Source organism: Pseudophryne corroboree, chromosome 3 (genome assembly GCF_028390025.1).
Source record: "Pseudophryne corroboree isolate aPseCor3 chromosome 3, aPseCor3.hap2, whole genome shotgun sequence".
Lineage (NCBI taxonomy): Eukaryota > Metazoa > Chordata > Amphibia > Anura > Myobatrachidae > Pseudophryne > Pseudophryne corroboree.
This window is the reverse complement of record NC_086446.1, coordinates 704,413,305-704,429,960: the sequence shown is the minus strand read 5'-3', so window position 1 is coordinate 704,429,960 and position 16,656 is coordinate 704,413,305. Positions and strand designations below refer to the sequence as shown.

Sequence of the window (16,656 nt, the reverse complement as noted above, 5' to 3'; positions counted from 1 at the left end):
TCCCAACATCACTTTGGTAAATACCCAAAGCGATAAGCAACGGTAGATATGAAATGGTTAATGGTTGTGGCGATTTGCAAACGCTAGAACCTGTGATGAACATACCGGACTGGGTAAATACGCATTGTCAAGATCAAATGCAATTATGCAAATTTTGTGGCTCCAATAAGCAAATACTAACCGCAGAAAATCCATTTTCTACTGTAGTAAATGACTTTTGATATTGCGACAGAGCTGTTTGGTCTTGCTAAAACAGAGGTGAATAAATAACTCTGACTCTGTTGGCGTACTACTGCCTGGTTTATAAACCAGCAAAGACTAAATGACAACCTGCCAAACCGTTCGACAGAGGCAGTTTTGTACTTTAAGCTGTAAATAGCTGAGACATGTATGAGTTGAAGTCCTGAAACCTCGCAAATGTAACATGTAAAGACGCGCTTCCACAATTGTAAAAGAGGTCATTAAACCACTGGCTTGCTGACTGTAACGTCCTGTCGTTACAAGGCGTGACTGTTTCTTATAAAGGAATAAAACGCCGTTACAAGTATTGTATGCGCTAATGGCAGAATATCCTAAAGGGATAAAATGGCGTTACACATATATCAAATTTAGGAGCAAACAAGCTCTGGTCTTGTCGCACTTAACTAGCGACAATGAAAATAACCGGCGTTAGCAGAAGCTTTACAGATATACTTTGCAGCTTCTTTTAACAGTGATCGGCATGGTTCCATACATAGATTCTAGTGACCCAAATGTATCTGTGGTTTTTATAATGTTTTCCAAAACCCCGCACTATCTGAATGCTGGACTAATGTACACTTCTCACTTGTAGTTATCGGTGTGAGATTTGACATAGAATCGTGCATTAAATTATAAGACTAGTGAAATAAACACTCTGGTACCCAAAGGAAAATTGTCACTTTGGAAAGACTGTCTTTTGTTAGCGCTGGCGGAGTTATTCTGAGACTCCGATTACCGCTGTTTTAATTTGAATTGCCAATGTTAACATTTTTAGTCTGCACTAGAGCCTTATTTGCTATGTAGACAGACATCATAATAGGCAACAGACAGACACTTGCACGCCTTAATAACATTATTATATGGCATATATCTCTATATATATATTGCTGAACAGCATATTTATTAGGAAACTAAATTGTTCTTTATGTGAAAAGCAGTTCACATGGGCATGAAACCCGAACCAAATTCCTACTAACACCCCTGCGCCTTCTGGTGGCTTAACGATGTAGGGCAGGAATGTTCTAGAATTATCCTGAAGTAAAAATTCCCACTAACACCCCTGCGCCTCCTTGTGGATTAGAGGTGTATGGTCTAGAATTATAACTGGAAAACCAGCAATGATTAAAATGGCCGTCATGCCATGCTTTCACAGAAAATCACAGTACAGTTTACCTGCTGCAGTTTTAATATATATAGGCTTAATAGCCTATTATACAGTTACTATGCTTATATACAGTTATAACCCAGTTGTAGGATACAGTAAAATATATGCATTTAGTCAAATAATATGAGCACTGCCTGCAGTGTATTTATTTTGCAACCTTAACCAAAAATAACAGAAAACTTGGTTAAACGTGCAATAGGTTATGCCACTGATAACCTATTGCCAGCCAAAGCCTCATATATATATTATATATATATACAAAGTGTTTACACATATAATCAGTTCATACTGATATTATAGACAGTTATGCCAGCAAAAGCTTTATTATATATTATATATATATAAAACGTGCTGTATATCACAGTACACAGTGTACATTGTTTAAAGTGCTGCGCTGCTTGAACCCATGCAGCCTTTGCTGCTGCTATGGGTATTATTCCCCCTCCCCCCCCCCCCCCCCTGCATCCCCATGTTACCTGCAGCGTACGGGGATCGGGTGCAGGGAGAGCAGGAGAGCCTGTATCTAGCGCCGGGGAGCCGACCGGAAGCTCCTTCTTTCAGCAGTACACAGTCTCCCTGTGTCTGCGGTGTTTCACTGGGAGAGTGGCCGGCGTCCTTGAGTGACGTGCGGCCGCTCTTTAGTACACAGGAGAGTGTCGGCGGCGTGCCGGGCCATCCGAGCAGTGAGAGCGGCCGGCGTCTGAGTGACGTGCGGCCGCTCTGTTTAGATGAGCGCCCGGAGAGTGCGGCATAGCGGTGCCGCATCAGAGCAGTGAGAGCGCCCGGAGAGTGCGGCATAGCGGTGCCGCATCAGAGCAGTGAGAGCGCCCGGAGAGTGCGGCATAGCGGTGCCGCATCAGAGCAGTGAGAGCGGCCGGCGTCTGAGTGACGTGCGGCCGCTCTGCTTAGTTCAGCCAAGGAGTCGGCGCTGCGTAGTGGTGGCGGGCCCTCAGAGCAGTGAGAGCGGCCGGCGTCTGAGTGACGTGCGGCCGCTCTGCGCGTATAATGTAAGGAGAACCTTTCTCATTCTAACCACTATCAGGTGGAACTTCATTGCTTCAGCGGGACCCGTCAGCGGCGCCCTGTACAGTTAACACTCACACAGCAGGGCGGCAGCGTGAGCTGACCGCCCTGACCCCCTCACCATACCTTGTAGTGTCGTACTTCTGTAAGCTCCGTCCAGATTGTGACGGGGCTTCCATCCTGGCTGTGACGGGGCTTCTTACTGTAAGCACCGTCCAGTTTTCAGCTCTCCTCCTGGCTGTGACGGGCTTGTAATCTCCGTCCAGTTGCAGTAGGAGACATCTGCCTGTGGCTGTGAGGGTGCTCTTTGTGAGGACCGACACGCCATGCGCTGCCTTGTAGCGCCTGTGGCTGTGAGGGTGCTCTTTGTGAGGACCGACACGCCATTCGCTGCCCATGCAGCGGCACTATCCCGGACCCATGTTTTTCCAGAAACTTGTGCTAAGTGTAAAAATAAAAAGTAAAAATTTAAAAATAAAAATCCAAGTGTGGATATACCACAAGCCTTGTTCGTGCTGTGAGCACCGAAAAAACACTGAGGTCGTACACTGAGGTACTCGGGGATATGGAGGGGGGGGGAGGGTCCTAAATTTAAATATTCAGTGCCCTTGTTCGGCTACGCCCGTCCATATCCCAAGAGTACTCCAGTGACCCCTAGTGGATGATAAAGAAATTAACCCTAGTGTGAATGTGTGTGCGTGTACATGTGGTAGGGAATATAGATTGTAAGCTCCACTGGGGCAGGGTCTGAGGTGAATGGGCAAATATTCTCTGTAAAGCTCTGCGGAATATGTGTGCGCTATATAAATAACTGGTAATAAAAATAATGATAAAAGCATCGGGTTAAGTCACGCAAGTGCCTAAGCCCCACTAAAATAGTGCCCGCAATGTGAAAAGTCCCGTTTGGACAACCTTTTACACTTTACAGCTCGCCACCTCAGGAGGCGGCAAGCAGAAATGTTGAAGCCAGCAGTGATGGCACCCGAAGAGCAGAACAATTGAATTGCTGCCATCAAGTGCCATCTAGTGGCTGGTGCCTAAAAGAAACAACTGAATCGCCCCCAACGAATACATTTAGATAAAATATATTAAGGGCTCATGTATATATTTTGTGTGTGTCCATTCAAAATCCTAAAGCAAATTGTTTCAACATGTTAAGCAATTATGCATGTAAAAGAATCATGGGGCTTGACTGTGAATTGGGAATAAAGCAAGAAAGAGCAAGTAACTGTGCACCTGGACAAACCATGTTTGCAAGGGATGCAAATCCATATTTGTTTTTATTTTCTTGCATGCAGGCTAAATACTGTCTGCTTTTGCATGTAGCCCACAAATGATGGCCAGTTTTATTTTTACACTTCACTTTGGACACTCCCCTCCCAAATGTATATCTCTGCACATTTTACATCTGCCACATCGGCAGTGCAGCATGGTTTTACCAAAGTGCACACTGACTTGCTTCTTTCACTACTTATAGTCAGGCCCTTTTGGGCAGATGTATTAACCTGGAGAAGGCATAAGGAAGTGATAAACCAGTGATATGTGCAAGGTGATAAAGGCACCAGCCAATCAGCTCCAATATGTAAATTAACAGTTAGGATCTGATTGGCTGGTGCCTTTATCACCTTGCTCATATCACTGGTTTATCACTTCCTTATGCCTTCTCCAGGTTAATACATCTGCCCCATTGTTCCTTTAAGGGCCGTACCGACGGGGAGATTTCCCCCAGAGATGTGTGCTGAGCGATCTAGCACAGACTGCTCATTACAGCGTGATGTGCTGGGCAGGGGGAAGCGGACAGGCGAAATGAGCGACCTGCACCGGCGATACAGACCGTACATCGCTGTTGCCGGCACCCCTACACACGGAGCGATGTTCAGCTAATTTCTAAGCTATATATATATATATATATATATATATATATATATATATATATATATATATATATATATATATATATATTTTTTTTTTTTTTTTTTTTTAAATATTGTGTAAACATAAAAATGGACTAAAAAAAAAAAAAAAAAAAAAAGGCTCAACATTGAAGAAAGAAAAAAAAAAGTGCTCTAGATTACCGTAGCCTATGAATGATGATTTTGGTTCCACTTTATGAATAAATAGGACGGAGGTAAATAGACAAGAGTCAATGCACCCAGACTTCACAAAATGCTACAACTTTATCCACAAGCACATACATTTGGTCCCATGATTACTAAATCCACACGCACATACAAGATTACTACAGCCATGCACGCATACATTTGGTCATAAAATGTATTTTCTATAACATGCTGCAGTTTATCTGAATGTGCGTGTCCGGGATGATCTGGAATGCATTTGTTTCTACTGGTTTTGCATTTACTGAATGTATGGGGAAAACAAAACATATACTAGTAAAGCCGATAAACCAAAGCAAAAGAGATCACATGAGCATTGCTGTGTGTGTGTGTGTGTGTGTGTGTGTGTATGTATATATATATATATATATATATATATATATATATATATATATATATATATATATATATATATAGCAACAATGGTGCCCGGCACTCCTGGTCCTAATTCTGTATAATTGCCTGGGTGCCCTCCAATGGTGGTGTAGATAAGCGTTCAGAAAGAAAAGGAGTCACTCCAGGTCTTTAAAGTGGATAAAACTTCAAAGCTTGTATTTAAAACATAATCACGAAACCAACGTTTCGGGGCCCGCAGCACCTTTGTCAAGGAGCTGCGGGCCCAGAAACGTTGGTTTCGTGATTATGTTTTGAATACAAGCTTTGAAGTTTTATCCACTTTAAAGACCTGGAGTGACGCCTTTTCTTTCTGAACGCATATATATATATATATATATATATATATATATATATATATATATATATATATATACATATACACACACACAGTACAGATGTAATCACTGATCACCACGTATGTATGACCATATGTTGACTGTGGTCCTAGGCAGCTGAAGGACTGCTAGAAGCTGACAGGCCATGCTGAGACTTGTAGTCCCAGGAGAGCAGCAACAGCACAGGCTGGTAAAAGTTACACACACAGTGTGGCTGGTGCAGTGGCAGTAATGCACGCTGCCTGGACACTATACAGAGTATATATACACATTATATGTGTGTACACAGGGAGTGGGGGGGGGAGGAGCTCAGTGTCCCCAGCACACATACACACTGGCAGGGACCCGGGGACCCCCAGCCTCCCCGCTCCAGTCACACAGAGCTCCCGGTCCCGCACTGACCCCTTCTTGACCTCCCCAGACCCCTCCGTCCCGCGCTGACCTTTGACCTCTCCCCGCCGCTCACTCCGAGCTCAGCGTCTCCCTCTCTGTCTGGCTCTTTCTCTCAGCCCCCCACGTCATTTCCTGTCAGACGTCCCGACTTCCGGAGCACGTGACCCCCGCCGCCGTCCTCCGCCTCCTTCTCTTCGCCTTGCACCTTGTTGTCATGGGAACGGGGGAGGTTTCCATCTCTTCCTTCCCTGCTGGTGCTGCAGCTGTTGTGTGTGTACTAGAACACTTTACCTCAATAGTATAATACCCCGTAGCCCGTACTATCCGTTATCCCTGCGCTTCCACATGTGACGGTGACACATGAAGTATCATATATTGCGCATACATACGCTGCAGCGCTGTACAGAGAATATCATGTTGTCTATCACTGAGGGTTGGATGAGTGGAGAAGTTGCACATAGCTAAGTTTGCTGTAATACACCTCTAATCCTGCACATTTATGGTTTACTTTACACATGATCTGGGGTTGACGGAATCCAAGCCTGTGTTTCCCCAGGTTATCACCCACAGAGCCTGTGTAAATGATGGGTGTCCTGAATTAAAGAGATATTAAGGCAAACCTAACCATAGTAACCTACCATCTATGATTTTATAGAATGTACTTGATAAATTGCAGCTTAAAGCTGATTGGTTGCTTAGTCTTTGTCCCCTCCTCACCCTCGTGCAGCTGGATTGATCCGTCTGTTGAGAGACTCCTCATTCCATGCATTTCTGGCTGGCAATATAGCGCTAATCATGTGATCACATGGAACCATTCCATCTCGTTGGTGGGTAGGCCGACTGCCATACTCATTTGCATACCTCCTAACTGTACCGATTTTCGCGGGTCAGTCTCGTTTTTGGGGACTGTACCGTTGTCCTACCCACGGACTGCAGTGTCCTATGGCAGTGGGGGGGAGAGTTGGGAAGCTCCTGTCACTCTCTGTAGTGAATAGACGCTGTGCGCATCATGGGAGACGCAATGACTGGGGGCATGCCAGCAGCTTATAGGGGTGTATTAAGGTATACCGGCGGCAAGGATCCCGGCGGACAGCATACCGGTGCCAGGATCCCAACTGCCGGCATACCGACAGCTGGGAGAACGCAAATGAGCCCGTAGCGGGCTCACTGCGCTCGCCACGCTGCGGGAACGGTGGCTATTTATTCTCCCTCCAGGGGGTTGTGGACCCCCAAGAGGGAGAATAGTTGTCGGTATGCCAGCTGTCGGAATTCCGGCACCAGTATACTGAGCGCCGGATTCCCAACAGCCGGCATACTGAATACCACCTGCTCATAGAGGGCATGAACCCTCAATGAAGAATACGGGTGCGTGGCTCGCAATCGCGGGCACTCCTGCAAAGCCACACCCTTTTTCAGGCACACGCAGCTCCACCACGCAACAGAATCCTGCTTTAGCAGCTCCAGATGGAGGTATGCATTTGTAGCATGCAGGCAGAAATGGAACGCCTGTTTCAGACAGGTCTTTTACACCCAGCATGGGGTGAAAGCAATTGCAGATACTTCTGTTTCTGCAGGTGCAGGAATACCGGTCTCTTGAGGTGTCAAAGCCGCTTCCCTGCTGCAGGACCACTGTCCTGAGGGGCTGTTGGAACTGCAGGGCATTGCACCTTGGCGAACGCAATTGCAGCACGCCGCACACCCCTAACATTGCCTGAAGGTGAAAAGAGTGGTGAGTACAAACCGGGGGCCTCGCTAGAGGGGTCCCTCGGATCTTGGTGCGGCGCAATCGCACGGGTGGCACACGGACGCTCTACGGAGGGATACGCTATAGCCCCCCTGTGTGCACTGGCAGCGGTGGTGAAAACAAACATTTATGTTATGTTTCTTTCTCTGACGTCCTATTGGATGCTGGGTACTCCGTAAGGACCATGGGGTATAGACGGGCTCCGCAGGAGACTGGGCACTCTTAAAAGAAAGATTAGGTACTATATCTGGTGTGCACTGGCTCCTCCCTCTATGCCCCTCCTCCAGACCTCAGTTAGTATCTGTGCCTGGCCAGAGCTGGATGCACCCTAGGGGCTCTCCTGAGCTTCCTAGAAAAGAAAGTATTTGTTAGGTTTTTTATTTTCAGTGAGATCTGCTGGCAACAGACTCACTGCTACGTGGGACTGAGGGGAGAGAAGCGAACCTACCTGCTTGCAGCTAGCTTGGGCTTCTAAGGCTACTGGACACCATTAGCTCCAGAGGGATCGAACACAGGCCCAGTCCTCGGTCGTCCGGTCCCGGAGCCGCGCCGCCGTCCCCCTTGCAGAGCCAGAAGAACGAAGAGAAGTTGAAAATCGGCGGCTGAAGACTCCGGTCTTTATTAAGGTAGCGCACAGCACTGCAGCTGTGCGCCATTGCTCCCTTAGCACACCACACACTCCGGTCACTGATGGGTGCAGGGCGCTGGGGGGGGGGGGGGGGGGGCGCCCTGGGCAGCAATTAGATTACCTTACTTGGCGAAAAGCACATAATACAGTCTGATAAACTGTATATGTGCATTAGCCCCCGCCATTAAAGTACATAAAAGGACAGAAGCCCGCCGCTGAGGGGGCCGGGCCTTCTTCCTTAGCACACCGGCGCAATTTTCTCTTCACAGCTCAGCTGGAAGGAAGCTCCCCAGGCTCTCCCCTGCAGTATCCTGGTACACAAAGGGTAAAAAAGAGAGGGGGGGCACATAAATTTAGGCGCAAAACTGTGTATATAAGCTGCTATAGGGGAAAAATCACTCAGTATAGTGTACATCCCTGTATTATATAGCGCTGTGGTGTGTGCTGGCATACTCTCTCTCTGTCTCTCCAAAGGGCCTGGTGGGGGAACTGTCTTCAAATAGAGCATCCCCTGTGTGTGTGGTGTGTCGGTACGCGTGTGACGACATGTCTGAGGTAAAAGGCTCCTCTAAGGAGGTGATAGAGCGGATAAGTGTGTGGGAGGGTGTCTCCGTCAACAACGCCGACATCTGTTTGGATATGTGTAAGTGCTGAGGTAAAATTATTGCACAAAAGGTTAGGGAACAGAAAGGAAATCTACCCTGGTCTGTCCCTATGTCACAGAGTCCTTCAGAGTCTCTCTATGTTCACTATCCAAAATAACAAAGTATCGACACGGAGTTTAACTCCACTGTCGACTACGATAATGCAAAGTTACAGCCAAGAGGGCTAAAAGATATTCAATATATGATTATTGGAATAAAAGATGATTTGCATATCACTGATGACTCATCTGTCCCTGACACGAGAGTACACATGTTAAGGGGAAGAATGCTGAGGTAAATTTCCCTCCTCTCATGAGGAAAAAGAGCGGGAATCTCCAGACAAGAGACGGCAGCTTCCCACAAGAGAATTCTCAGGCTGTATCCTTTCCCCACTAGGGCCAGGATGTGTTGAGAATCTTCCCCTTGGGTGTCCTGTATGCACTAGCTATTCTCAGGGATCCTGCAGATAGCGTGCACATTCTAGTATACTACCCAGACCGGCGATTGTGTCGGCATGGGTTTATAGCGCTGTGGCAGCGTGGACAGGTACCTTATCAGCAGAGATTGAGACCCTAGTATGCATATAAATATTTTCTCTATCGTCCTAAGTGGATGCTGGGGTTCCTGAAAGGACCATGGGGAATAGCGGCTCCGCAGGAGACAGGGCACAAAAGTAAAGCTTTTACAGGTCAGGTGGTGTGTACTGGCTCCTCCCCCTATGACCCTCCTCCAGACTCCAGTTAGATTTTTGTGCCCGGCCGAGAAGGGTGCAATTCTAGGTGGCTCTCATAAAGAGCTGCTTAGAGAGTTTAGCTTAGGTTTTTTATTTTACAGTGATTCCTGCTGGCAACAGGATCACTGCAACGAGGGACAGAGGGGAGAAGAAGTGAACTCACCTGCGTGCAGGATGGATTGGCTTCTTGGCTACTGGACATGAAGCTCCAGAGGGACGATCACAGGTACAGCCTGGATGGTCACCGGAGCCACGCCGCCGGCCCCCTCACAGATGCTGAAGCAAGAAGAGGTACAGAATCGGCGGCTGAAGACTCCTGCAGTCTTCTTAAGGTAGCGCACAGCACTGCAGCTGTGCGCCATTTTCCTCTCAGCACACTTCACACGGCAGTCACTGAGGGTGCAGGGCGCTGGGGGGGGGGCGCCCTGGGAGGCAAATGAAAACCTTTAAAAAGGCTAAAAATACCTCACATATAGCCCCAGAGGCTATATGGAGATATTTACCCCTGCCTAAATGTACTAAATAGCGGGAGACGAGCCCGCCGAAAAAGGGGCGGGGCCTATCTCCTCAGCACACGGCGCCATTTTCTGTCACAGCTCCGCTGGTCAGGAAGGCTCCCAGGTCTCTCCCCTGCACTGCACTACAGAAACAGGGTATAACAGAGAGGGGGGGCAAAATAAATGGCAATATATTAATATAAAAGCAGCTATAAGGGAGCACTTAATCATAAGGCTATCCCTGTCATATATAGCGCTTTTTGGTGTGTGCTGGCAGACTCTCCCTCTGTCTCCCCAAAGGGCTAGTGGGTCCTGTCTTCGTATAGAGCATTCCCTGTGTGTCTGCTGTGTGTCGGTACGTGTGTGTCGACATGTATGAGGACGTTATTGGTGTGGAGGCGGAGCAATTGCCAAATATGAGGATGTCACCTCCTAGGGGGTCGACACCAGAATGGATGCCTTTATTTGTGGAATTACGGGATAGCGTCAACTCGCTTAAGCAGTCGTTTGCCGACATGAGGCGGCCGGACACTCAATTAGTGCCTGTCCAGGCGCCTCAAACACCGTCAGGGGCTGTAAAACGCCCCTTGCCTCAGTCGGTCGACACAGACCCAGACACAGGCACTGATTCCGGTGGTGAAGGTGACGAATCAACCGTATTTTCCAGTAGGGCCACACGTTATATGATTTTGGCAATAAAGGAGATGTTACATTTAGCTGATACTACAGGTACCACTAAACAGGGTATTATGTGGGGTGTGAAAAAACTACCAGTAGTTTTTACCGAATCAGAAGAATTAAATGACGTGTGTGATGAAGCGTGGGGTGCCCCGATAAAAAACTGCTAATTTCAAAGAAGTTATTGGCTTTATACCCTTTCCCGCCAGAGGTTAGGGAGCGCTGGGAAACACCTCCTAGGGTGGACAAAGCGCTAACACGCTTATCAAAACAAGTGGCGTTACCCTCTCCTGAGACGGCCGCACTTAAAGATCCATCAGATAGGAGGATGGAAAATATCCAAAAAGGTATATACACACATGCAGGTGTTATACTACGACCAGCTATTGCGACTGCCTGGATGTGCAGTGCTGGGGTAGTTTGGTCAGAGTCCCTGATCGAAAATATTGATACCCTGGACAGGGACAATATTTTACTGTCGTTAGAACAAATAAAGGATGCATTTCTTTATATGCGTGATGCACAGAGAGATATCTGCACACTGGCATCACGGGTAAGTGCTATGTCCATTTCGGCCAGAAGAGCTTTATGGACACGACAGTGGACAGGCGATGCGTAGAGGAGTTATTTGGGGTCGGTCTATCGGATTTGGTGGCCACGGCTACGGCCGGGAAATCCACCTTTCTACCTCAAGTCGCTCCCCAACAGAAAAAGGCACCGACCTTTCAACCGCAGCCCTTTCGTTCCTTTAAAAATAAGAGAGCAAAGGGCTATTCATATCTGCCACGAGGCAGAGGACGAGGGAAGAGACAGCAACAGGCAGCTCCTTCCCAGGAACAGAAGCCCTCCCCGGCTTCTACAAAAGCCTCAGCATGACGCTGGGGCTTCGCAAGCGGACTCGGGGGCGGTAGGCGGTCGTCTCAAGAATTACAGCGCGCAGTGGGCTCACTCGCAGGTAAATCCCTGGATCCTGCAGATAATATCTCAGGGGTACAGGTTGAAATTAGAGACAGAGCCACCTCGCCGTTTCCTGAAGTCTGCTTTACCAACGTCCCCCTCAGAAAGGGAGACGGTTTTGGAAGCCATTCACAAGCTGTATTCTCAGCAAGGTGATAGTCAAGGTACCTCTTCTACAACAAGGGAAGGGGTATTATTCCACTCTTTTTGTGGTACCGAAGCCGGATGGCTCGGTAAGGCCTATTCTAAATCTGAAGTCCTTGAACCTGTACATAAAGAAGTTCAAGTTCAAGATGGAGTCACTCAGAGCAGTGATAGCGAACCTGGAAGAAGGGGACTTTATGGTATCCTTGGACATCAAGGATGCGTATCTCCACGTTCCAATTACCCCTCACACCAGGGGTACCTCAGGTTCGTTGTACAAAACTGTCACTATCAGTTTCAGACGCTGCCGTTTGGTTTGTCCACGGCACCTCGGGTCTTTACAAAGGTAATGGCCGAGATAATATTTCTTCTTCGAAGAAAAGGCGTATTAATTATCCCATACTTGGACGATCTCCTAATAAGGGCAAGGTCCAGAGAACAGCTAGAGATGGGTTTAGCACTATCTCAAGAGGTGCTAAAGCAGCACGGATGGATTCTGAATATTCCAAAATCCCAATTAATGCCGACAACTCGTCTGCTGTTCCTGGGGATGATTCTGGACACAGTTCAGAAAAAGGTTTTTCTTCCCGAAGAAAAAGCCAAGGAGTTATCTGACCTGGTCAGGAACCTCCTAAAACCAGGAAAGGTGTCTGTACATCAATGCACAAGAGTCCTGGGAAAAAATGGTAGCTTCTTACGAAGCAATCCCTTTCGGCAGATTCCATGCAAAGGGATCTGTTGGACAAATGGTCAGGGTCGCATCTTCAGATGCACCTGCGGATAACCCTGTCGCCGAGGACAAGGGTATCCCTTCTGTGGTGGTTGCAGGAGGCTCATCTATTGGAGGGCCGCAGATTCGGCATGCAGGATTGGATCCTGGTGACCACGGATGCCAGCCTGAGAGGCTGGGGAGCAGTCACACAGGGAAGAAATTTCCAGGGAGTGTGGTCGAGCCTGAAAAAGTCTCTTCACATAAGCATTCTGGAACTAAGAGCAATCTACAATGCTCTAAGCCAGGCGGAACCTCTGCTTCAAGGAAGACCGGTGTTGATCCAGTCGGACAACATCACGGCAGTCGCCCATGTAAACAGACAGGGCGGCACAAGAAGCAGGAGGGCAATGGCAGAAGCTGCCAGGATCCTTCGCTGGGCGGAGAATCACGTGATAGCACTGTCAGCAGTATTCATCCCGGGCGTGGACAACTGGGAAGCAGACTTCCTCAGCAGACACGACCTTCACCCGGGAGAGTGGGGACTTCATCCAGAAGTTTTCCACATGCTATTAAACCGTTGGGTAAAACCAATGGTGGACATGATGGCGTCTCGCCTCAACAAAACACTGGACAGGTATTGCGCCAGGTCAAGAGATCCGCAGGCAATAGCTGTGGACGCGCTGGTAACACCTTGGGTGTACCAGTCGGTATATGTGTTTCCTCCTCTGCCTCTCATACCAAAGGTATTGAGGATTATACGGCAAAGAGGAGTAAGACTAGTGGCTCCGGATTGGCCAAGAAGGACTTGGTACCCGGAACTTCAAGAGATGGTCACGGACGATCCGTGGCCTCTACTTCTGAGAAGGGACCTGCTTCAGCAGGGTCCTTGTCTTTTTCAAGACTTACCGCGGCTGCGTTTGACGGCATGGCGTTTGAATGCCAGATCCTAAAAGGAAAAGGCATTCCAGAAGAAGTCATTCCTACCTTGATAAAGGCAAGGAAGGAAGTCACCGCGAAGCATTATCGCCGTATTTGGCGAAAATATGTTGCGTGGTGCGAGCAGCGGAGTGCTCCGATGGAGGAATTTCAACTGGGTCGTTTTCCTACATTTCCTGCAATCAGGATTGTCTATGGGTCTCAAATTGGGATCTATTAAGGTTCAAATTTCGGCCCTATCAATATTCTTCCAAAAAGAATTGGCCTCAGTCCCTGAGGTCCAGATTTTTATCAAAGGAGTACTGCATATACAGCCTCCTGTGGTGCCTAAGGTGGCACCGTGGGATCTAAATGTAGTTTTAGATTTCCTCAAATCCAATTGGTTTGAACCACTAAAGAATGTGGATTTGAAATATCTCACATGGAAAGTGACTATGTTACTGGCCCTGGCTTCGGCCGGGAGAGTATCTGAACTGGCGGCTTTGTTTTATAAAAGCCCTTATTTAATTTTCCATTCGACATAGGGCAGAGCTGCGGACGCGTCCGCATTTTCTCCCTAAGGTGGTATCAGCGTTTCACCTGAACCAGCCTATTGTAGTGCCTGCGGCTACAGACGACTTGAAGGACTCCAAGTTGTTGGACGTTGTCAGAGCCTTAAAAATATACATTTAAAGGACGGCTGGAGTCAGAAAATCTGACTCGCTGTTTATACTGTATGCACCCAACAAGTTGGGTGCACCTGCTTCTAAGCAGTCGATTGCTCGTTGGATTTGTAACAAAATTCAACTTGTACATTCTGTGGCAGGCCTGCCACAGCCTAAATCTGTTAAGGCCCATTCCGCAAGGAAGGTGGGCTCATCTTGGGCGGCTGCCCGAGGGGTCTCGGCATTACAACTCTGCCGAGCAGCTACGTGGTCAGGGGAGAACACGTTTGTAAATTTTTACAAATTTGATACCCTGGCAAAGGAGGACCTGGAGTTCTCTCATTCGGTGCTGCAGAGTCATCCGCACTCTCCCGCCCGTTTGGGAGCTTTGGTATAATCCCCATGGTCCTTTCAGGAACCCCAGCATCCACTTAGGACGATAGAGAAAATAAGAATTTACTTACCGATAATTCTATTTCTCGGAGTCCGTAGTGGATGCTGGGCGCCCATCCCAAGTGCGGATTATCTGCAATACTTGTACATAGTTATTGTTAACTAATTCGGGTTATTGTTTAGGAAGCCATCTTTCAGAGGCTCCTCTGTTATCATACTGTTAACTGGGTTTAGATCACAAGTTGTACGGTGTGATTGGTGTGGCTGGTATGAGTCTTACCCGGGATTCAAAATCCTCCCTTATTGTGTACGCTCGTCCGGGCACAGTACCTAACTGGAGTCTGGAGGAGGGTCATAGGGGGAGGAGCCAGTACACACCACCTGACCTGTAAAAGCTTTACTTTTGTGCCCTGTCTCCTGCGGAGCCGCTATTCCCCATGGTCCTTTCAGGAACCCCAGCATCCACTACGGACTCCGAGAAATAGAATTATCGGTAAGTAAATTCTTATTTTAAGATGCTGTCTTAAGTGATAGATATATAATTTTCTCTATCGTCCTAGTGGATGCTGGGGTTCCTGAAAGGACCATGGGGAATAGCGGCTCCGCAGGAGACAGGGCACAAAAAGTAAAGCTTTAGGATCAGGTGGTGTGCACTGGCTCCTCCCCCTATGACCCTCCTCCAAGCCTCAGTTAGATTTTTGTGCCCGGCCGAGAAGGGTGCAATCTAGGTGGCTCTCCTAAAGAGCTGCTTAGAAAAGTTTAGCTTAGGTTTTTTTATTTTACAGTGAGTCCTGCTGGCAACAGGATCACTGCAACGAGGGACTTAGGGGAGAAGAAGTGAACTCACCTGCGTGCAGGATGGATTGGCTTCTTTGGCTACTGGACATTAGCTCCAGAGGGACGATCACAGGTACAGCCTGGATGGTCACCGGAGCCTCGCCGCCGGCCCCCTTGCAGATGCTGAAAAGAGAAGAAGGTCCAGAATCGGCGGCAGAAGACTCCTCAGTCTTCTTAAGGTAGCGCACAGCACTGCAGCTGTGCGCCATTGCTCTCAGCACACTTCACACGGCAGTCACTGAGGGTGCAGGGCGCTGGGAGGGGGGCGCCCTGGGAGGCAATGTAAACCTATTTTTTGGCAAAAAATACCTCACATATAGCCTCCGGGGGCTATATGGAGATATTTAACCCCTGCCAGAATCCGTTGAAGAGCGGGAGACGAGGCCGCCGAAAAAGGGGCGGGGCCTATCTCCTCAGCACACAGCGCCATTTTCCCTCACAGAAAGGCTGGAGGGAAGGCTCCCAGGCTCTCCCCTGCACTGCACTACAGAAACAGGGTTAAAACAGAGAGGGGGGGCACTAATTTGGCGTTAGAAATATATAAAAAGATGCTATAAGGGAAAACACTTATATAAGGTTGTCCCTATATAATTATAGCGTTTTTTGGTGTGTGCTGGCAAACTCTCCCTCTGTCTCTCCAAAGGGCTAGTGGGTCCTGTCCTCTATCAGAGCATTCCCTGTGTGTGTGCTGTGTGTCGGTACGTGTGTGTCGACATGTATGAGGACGATGTTGGTGAGGAGGCGGAGCAATTGCCTGTAATGGTGATGTCACTCTCTAGGGAGTCGACACCGGAATGGATGGCTTATTTAGGGAATTACGTGATAATGTCAACACGCTGCAAGGTCGGTTGACGACATGAGACGGCCGACAAACAATTAGCACCCGTTTACCTTAGTCGGTCGACACAGACACAGACACGGACACTGAATCCAGTGTCGACGGTGAATAAACAAACGTATTCCTTATTAGGGCCACACGTTAAGGGCAATGAAGGAGGGGTTACATATTTCTGATACTACAAGTACCACAAAAGAGGGTATTATGTGGGATGTGAAAAAACTACCTGTAGTTTTTCCTGAATCAGATAAATTAAATGAAGTGTGTGATGATGCGTGGGTTCCCCCCGATAGAAAATTATTGGCGGTGTTAGGGCGCGTTGGGAAACACCCCTTAGGGTGGATAAGGCGCTCACACGCTTATCAAAACAAGTGGCGGTACCGTCTATAGATAGGGCCGTCCTCAAGGAACCAGCTGACAGGAGGCTGGAAAATATCATATAAAAGTATATACACACATACTGGTGTTATACTGCGACCAGCGATCGCCTCAGCCTGGATGTGCAGAGCTGGGGTGGCTTGGTCGGATTCCCTGACTAAAAATATTGATACCCTTGACAGGGACAGTATTTTATTGACTATAGAGCATTTAAAGGATGCATT

At 48.0% G+C, this 16,656-nt stretch overlaps 1 protein-coding gene across 4 annotated transcripts in view; it reads right to left on the bottom strand.

The window, feature by feature from the left end:
- PHC1 (polyhomeotic homolog 1) overlaps positions 1-6,463 on the bottom strand; it is a 142,997-nt gene extending 136,534 nt beyond the window's left edge. Inside the window, exon 1 of one of the 4 annotated variants that reach the window (XM_063962090.1) lies at positions 6,387-6,463. In XM_063962090.1, the coding sequence (XP_063818160.1) occupies positions 6,387-6,438 (52 nt within the window). In that variant the 5' untranslated portion in view covers positions 6,439-6,463. Of the gene's footprint in view, positions 1-5,678; positions 5,699-5,718; positions 5,858-6,386 lie in introns of those variants that run through there. The other 3 variants (XM_063962091.1, XM_063962092.1, XM_063962093.1) reach the window with 3 other exon arrangements.
- Positions 6,464-16,656: the final 10,193 nt, after the last annotated feature.